Raw genomic sequence first — 7,257 nt, forward strand, 5'->3', positions numbered from 1 at the left:
TGTTGTACATTGCATTTGTACTGAAATTACTGAAGTAATTATAATCATGGTGATTAAAAAAATGTCTGTTGTAATGGAGGAGGAATAACCTGTTTCTCCGCTGGCAATGACCTGCCCATTCTCCAGAATGCAAAGCAGGTACAATACAGTATGTTTTGAACATAGACCTGCTGTCGTAATTACCTTCCAGAGTACAGTATCAGCTACCATCACATTTTTATCTTTCAAGTGGATTAACAAGTCAATGCAGTTTACCGTCGTCAGCAAACAACTAGACAAACCTGAAAAGATCCATGTGATGAATGAAAAAAATATTGTTGCTTTTTGACAATTATTTCCTCAAAATGTTAAAGGGGAAGCCCATATTGGGAAGGAAAACTAATTGATGCAACTACTTATACAGTATGTACTTAATGAAATACCACTTGGTATTTAATAACATTATTCATTGCAGTATCTGGTCAGATGAAGAACAACTCTTTTATGACATAATGGTAGTTTTTTGTGGTCTTACACTACATTTTGTTGGAATAAGTAGTAATGCTTTGTTTGAATTCAGCAGAAATGCTTAACCCAGTTTAAAAAGTATGCTATTTTGTCAAATAAAATAAATAATATTAAAAGGAGATGTGTGCTTTTTTCATGCATTTTTGAGCTTTTGAATACATAGCGACACTATATTGTGATGTATTGGGCCAATATAATTTAACTTGAGACACTTAAATTGCCACCAGAGGGAAATGTCTTTGCTTAAACATGTGGTCGAAGTTATTGATCAATGCAGTATCCATCTCTTCACACAAAAAATGTAAAGCCCTTCATAATAAAGAGGCATTTCCATTCAAATTTAGATTTTTATTTTAAAAAAATAAACACACAAACAAAAAACTATTTACATAACTTGTTTACAACTGCTTGAAGCAAAAGAACTGTAATAATTTGAAGTTGAGCTTTCACCAGAAAGTAAGAGTTTGTTACAATGCATTCTTATCCCTTAACCTAAAATGTACTTAACGGAAAACTTGATATTATGTGACTAATTATCTGCATTTTGAGGTATTATCGGCTACCTCGTATGTATTCATGGCTGGGTATGATTATATACATGTCTTGCCTCAACCTAAACAATTGCTGTGCTAACATTGTCACAGAAAACTGAGCACCAAAATGCCTTGAACCAGCCAATAACATAGAAGATTAACAGTGTGTGAGTTTCTCTAGCACAGCAGTGCATTTAAGAACTTCACAGAAAGGTTGAGGGAGATGAGGAAAGATCTCGGAACTGCTTCGGAACGTCAAACACATGGCATTATAGCTTAAAGTGTAGACTCCGCCCATCAGGGTCTGGAGGGATGATGATAGGGATAAGGGATTCAACTGAGAAAAGAGGCTCAGAATGGAATATTGTGGTCAGGGTGAGCTTATAAAAGTCCAAGTGTCAAAAAAATCCTGTCCTAAAAATCTGAGCGCCTTGGTATCTGTTGACAAAAGCTGTTCCATAATGTGTCCGTGGGATTTATGAAGTCTGTGCCCAAAGTTGTGTACTGCGGCAGGTCGTCTAGGTCATCGGCTGTAAAACAAACACAAAATCCAATGTAAGAACAGTGCAGAAGAACATATTACTCTATATTATTTTTACTAAACATTTCAGAAAGGGACATTTTTCATCCCTGTCGTCACAGGTTGGGTTTGAGATGCTGTACTTGACTGTTGACTTGGATATTTACCAGGGATAGACGCTCTAGCAAAAGAGGCTGGAATTATTACTTTATATTATCACTATTATTATTATTATTACTTCAACTTTGTTTCACTAAGGGAAATGTAGGATCCAGTAATTTGACCACTTAAAAGGGATTACAAGTCCGGACATGTCAGACTGCTGCTGTATAGCTGTCTTTTGTGTGCAATATTGGTGGAGTACCCTTTTAATAACAATTTATTGCTTGAAACTTTAAAAAGACTGTTTTTAAAATAACAGTTAGTCATTTTACTAGGATTATTAAACTTTGAGTGTAACATTTTTGAATGCATTCTGGTATCAAGGCAACATTATTCTAACTAACACCGATGTGCTTTCTACATGCAGAATTGTTTAATAATGTATTAGAAGTAACAAGTGCGTTTCACCTAAACAAACTTTTATACTAATATGTATTTACATCTATATTTTTCTTATGGCATTATCTGTATCAGCAACATTTACCTGAAGAAGATTCACTCCACTGGCTCCCTGGACTGGTGCATGCTTCATTGCTCAGGAACCCCTTGTCGTCTAAACTGTTTGTCATCCAGCTTGAGTCTTTCTCCAGTTGCTGGCAAATCTGAAAGAGCAACACTGGACTGAGTATAGCTATACAATTTTGAGCAACTTAAGTTTCCCCACACCAAACAGTCTTATCGTATTGTTTTGGGTATTTATACACAAGCCAAACAGGCAGAATAAGACCAACATGGGTATTCCTGTCAATGAAAAATGCATGCTTTTAAGAGTAGAAACTGAAGGCCATGTTTACCTGGATAATGTCATCTGCATAGTCGTAATCTGGAAGATCACAGCAAAGAGAGAGGGAGAGAAAAGAGAGGGGTCATCAGTATGACTCAGTGATCTGTTTGAATGTGCTTAGTTTCACTGAAGTTAACCCTATACTATGTATTGACAAGTGTGCCATATATGTTGTCTTACCGGAGTTGTGCTCAGGTGAAACTTCAAATCTCTGATAGAAGTCGCTTGAAAAGCTTCCAGTGCCGATTTCAACTAATGAAGACCATTCTGGAACCTCAGATTGAGACACAAACAAATCTGCAAAGATGGAAAACAATAGGATTAAATACACTTGTTGCTCCGGCATTTATGTGTATGTACTACATGTATTTACTCATTTGACAGTTTTGAATGAAGGCCACTGGAAATTAACAGTGTGTGTCCATAAATCGTTCCTCACCTTGCTTCTCAGTGTGCACTGTGCTGTCGACTGTGTTCTCCTGAGTGGACCGAATATCTTCTGTTGTTGACACATCCATGGGGAACTGAGTGTCGCTGCAGTCCGTGTCTTCCTCCACCTTACACATTGAGCTCTGCACAGACAGGTAAAGTAACATTCAGTGAGATTTCGGAAATTGCATGAGTAAAAAAAGCCTTTTTCGGCCGCTGTATGTCTTGCTGCTCCAGCAATGGTTTTAAAATCATATTATTTAAAATAGATATTATTATTAAATTATTAACATATATTTTAATAATAGACCTCCGACAATGTAAGTAAACATGAAATACCCAACAGAGGCAAATACCACTAAAGTCAACATAAAAGGAGAATGGCCATAAGATATTTACAGTATTTACCTTCTTCCTTGACTTTGTTTGCTTTGCCTTGCTTCGTTTATCTGTGAAGACGAAAGAAAGACATTTTGGTCACTTAAACAGCTCACTGTGTTATTGTCATACAAACTGACTTCATGATTAAATGAGAAAAAGAAGAGAAAAAAACAGCAGCTAGCAGACGCCGCAGGCTGTTTTTAACTGCTTGCTCACTTCCTGTCTGTTTTCTCACCTCTAGATTTTGGGTTTGCCGGCAGCATCCTGAAGACGCGCACAGCTTGGTGGCCTTTGTTTATGCTCTTGTCTTTCACCTCCTCGATGTCAGGCAGTGAGTTCATTGCACAGCGGAAGTTGGCTTTCCATGTCTTGGGGTCACAGGTCTGACCTTCAACATATTTCCCTGCAAATTTGTACATTTAGTTTAGTCTCATTCTTTTTTCATTCAACAGTTTTTATTATGCACAGACTTTGCATATTGTGTTCACACTGGCTCACCTGTGTGGATGGCCCATTGTTTAAACAGACATGCATCCTTGTCCAGCTCCCAGCCGTGTCGAGCTGCATGTTTCCAGGGGACTGCAAACATTTTCTTATCCTTCACAATACAAAAGAAAATACTAAGTTGGAGGGTTTACATAGAATAAACTCAGATTTAAACACATATTTTAAATATTGCAAGAGGCTGCCATTCAAACTTCAAACATGGTCTTAATTTATGTAAAAGAAATAAAAATAGGTTTTTGGTTTAAAAAGACTGCCATAGTTACCAAATGTTTTCATTTTAATTATCTATCTCTCACTTTATGTATTTGTTTGTTTCTGTACAGCCCCAAGATCCATCCCAACTAGAGCTTCTAAGAGTAAAATGCAAAAAGAACACGTGACAGATCACTCCCCTGGTCAGCAATGTTGAAGCTTCGACTTTCCAACAAATACATTTCAGAATCTCTTTCTGTCTTCATTTCAATTTACTAACTACAGCTTTCAGTAAATACCATTTACATGAGCCCATTCAATTTATTTCAGGAGGAAATAAAACCTCTCACCTTGTCCACCCAAGTCAGACCCGAGACAGAATTGGACTCGATCTGCTTCTCCAGCCACGGCCTCATTCTCATCCTTGACACGGGCATGTTTGCCTAAAATAAGCAACAGAGTAAGGGAGTATTTAGGTAAGTGAGGAATGCAGTGTGCATCAGTGAGAGGAAATTAACTACCCAGATATGCCTCAGTTTAGATTTACGACTTCCTTGCTGGCCGCGCATGAGGCAAATGGGTTCACGGCCAGGGCATGCAGGCGACCAGGGGGGCGTTTACGCATAAGTCTTGCAACGCTACTTATTAAAGTGAAGTCACAATAGACGTTAATTAATTCCCTGATTGTAGTTTCATGGCTTAGTCCAAAAGTAAAAAAAAAAAAGAAGAAAAAAAGAAAAAAACTGCAACCTGTATCCAACAGGATACATTCGGAGACGCGCGCCAAAAACACCCTTTGCACGGAGACATCACCCACCTCCTCGTGCACTGCAGCATGCATACGATAACCGACGCACACAGTCACCTCCTGTTAATAAATAAGAGTCCTTCTGGACGCATGGCTTGCAAGAATTATAACGCAAACTTTGCTATCCGAAAAGTTAATAGCATCACGACATTAGTTAATTTAGGAATATTAACATCGTTTGTCTTTCTGTAACCCAGGTATAGTATTCTGAAAATCCATAAAATGTTTGAATGTGAGTAATTCCATGTAAATAGAAGTGACAAATGAATATCAAATCACTTACAGACTTTTCTTGTTTTATGATCCTTAAGAGGAAAATTCACAATAGTATAGTCCGATTGGTTGAAGTTTGTTTCAGAGCGCCTTCTCCTTAGTCTCTGTGCATCCACTTGATCAAAAGCGATCACTGGCTGCTCATAGGAGGAGGCGCTCTTCTTTATAGCAACGCGCAAGGGTTTTCCCCGACTGTCAGCGGAGGCACACTGTAAATAATAACCATCCCGAAAAAGACATATCAATCACATCGACCAAGAATTCTGTTTATCAAAGAGCGGTTGAAAATGTTGTTTATGGAATTATTACTTAACATGAACACAAGTGTGCATGTTTGTTTATTTGTTAAATGACGTTTGAATATCGCGAATAGAGGTAGACAAAGCAAATCTATGCAGTTGACAACAAGCCTCTCATTCTTTAAACAGCAAAATAAACATAAGTCACCCAAAGTGACTTGCACTGTAAACAACTGATCTCATCTCTTCATATGTAAAGATCATTCCCTCGTACCGAACAAAAAAACTAAAACAAGTTGAAAACCCTACAGGATCAAATGTAGAAATTAAGTTAGGTTGAGTTGGATATTTTTTACAGCCCTTTGGCGCATGCGCCGCTCCCAACTTCTTTCGGCCGTAGTTGTTTCCGAGAAATCACGAGTTTGAATGCAAGAAGGAAGTTAATGACAACACGGGCTGATTGATTGTCTTTGCAGCACGTACCCCCACACCTGAATGAGCCTTCATGAGACTTTATATTTAACACATGATACTTCTTCAGACTTTGCAACGTTGTAATGTTTGCAGGTATTGGCAGTCACACACTGTAGACTTTATTGTTAAGGATAAAGTAAAAGGCTGCACCAAGACATGGCAATGTGTCACATAGGCCCACAGTCCACAGTTATAACTATATCAATAATAATACTTCACATTTTTAGTATTAGGCTAATATAGCCTAGTGATATAATCTTTCAAATAAATATGTAGTTTAGAGATGTAAAGTCTGCAAAGTGCACCTTATTAAAATAATAACAAGCATATAAATTTGCATGTAGCCCATTAAACCACACACACGCGCTTAAACGGGAGCATTCATCCTCCAGATACTAAGGTCAACCCAAGACCGGCATGATAAACATGTTCATGGGACCAGCCCTTTAGTATAAACAGCAACCCAGCAGAGAACTGCAGGCATTTACTAGAAATGATGTAGTAATTACAGTCACCAGCAGTGGCAGTGTTGTACACTGTTGAATGTGGGTCGTGCACTAGTCTATGTTGATCTGAAACGGCCACCATCACACCGTTAAAGGAGCAGTAGTGAATTACGAGGAAGCAGCAGCTGTGTGGGATCACTTCATGCGGCAGCCTCTACAGTCCTTATCATTCGCAGGCTGTAGCCATGTGTGATTATAATCACAAAGAGCTGATTAAAGGTTTCACCATGAATGAAAGAATGCACAAAACGGCAAACGAGTGCATGATAAAAGGACACGTTTGCCGCCTTGACGTTCAAATAATGTATCATGTTTTGATTGTAGGCTATAGGATTTTGAATTCCGGTGCTCGTTTTTACCGTGTTTCTGATAATAGCCTAAATATGAAAGCTCTTGATATATTACAGCATCAGTGCACTGCACACATAGCTCGCTTTGGGTATTGGGAACCCCCACACCGGTGTTGCAGCGCCACCGTCGCTGTCCATTTAGGGGCTTCCCGCGTGCTGTGTTTTTACGTGCTCGCGCCGGCTGACTCCCTGTGATTAGCGGGCTCGAGCCAGCGCGCGACAGAAAGGGAATAGCAGGGAGTTTTCCGGCGGAGTTTTTCACCGGCAGTTAGGCTGTGGGATTTCCCAGTGAAGGCAGAAATCTGGATTCGTAGGGGAAAATCATCCCAATTTTCCCACCGAGTGTTGTTGTCTACTAGCTGTGGATGAATGACAGCAGTGAGCAGAGAAACAGAGGGATTCGAGGAATTCACTGGAGTGGCCGAGGCAAAACAGCTGTGTCTCTCAGATTAGCATTTGATGTTGTGTTTATAATTGGCTAAATGATTATCACAAATGTACTATTTTAAAAGGGTGCTGTTTTTTTAGTATAAAGGTAACACTTTATTTTAAGGGTTTGTGATCTTTTTTTTTTGATCATTTTTAAATTTGG

At 38.8% G+C, this 7,257-nt stretch overlaps 1 protein-coding gene across 2 annotated transcripts; it reads right to left on the reverse strand.

Annotated features, from left to right (window-relative positions):
- Positions 1–845: 845 nt before the first annotated feature.
- Positions 846–5,259, reverse strand: irf1b (interferon regulatory factor 1b). Of its 2 annotated transcripts, XM_034890267.1 has the most exons (10): positions 5,107–5,259; positions 4,366–4,458; positions 3,815–3,914; positions 3,552–3,719; positions 3,344–3,384; positions 2,946–3,078; positions 2,687–2,803; positions 2,517–2,545; positions 2,207–2,324; positions 860–1,570 (listed from the first exon to the last, which is right to left on the reverse strand). In XM_034890267.1, the coding sequence occupies exons 2-10, from the start codon at positions 4,450–4,452 to the stop codon at positions 1,455–1,457; spliced, it is 909 nt and encodes a 302-aa protein (XP_034746158.1). In that variant the 5' UTR covers positions 4,453–4,458; positions 5,107–5,259; the 3' UTR covers positions 860–1,454. The 2 variants fall into 2 exon arrangements, with proteins under 2 accessions (XP_034746159.1, XP_034746158.1); XM_034890268.1 differs by lacking the exon at positions 2,207–2,324 and having other exon boundaries at positions 846–1,570.
- Between the last annotated feature and the right edge of the window lie 1,998 nt (positions 5,260–7,257).

Source organism: Etheostoma cragini, chromosome 13, assembly GCF_013103735.1.
Source record: "Etheostoma cragini isolate CJK2018 chromosome 13, CSU_Ecrag_1.0, whole genome shotgun sequence".
Classification (NCBI taxonomy): Eukaryota; Metazoa; Chordata; class Actinopteri; order Perciformes; family Percidae; genus Etheostoma; species Etheostoma cragini.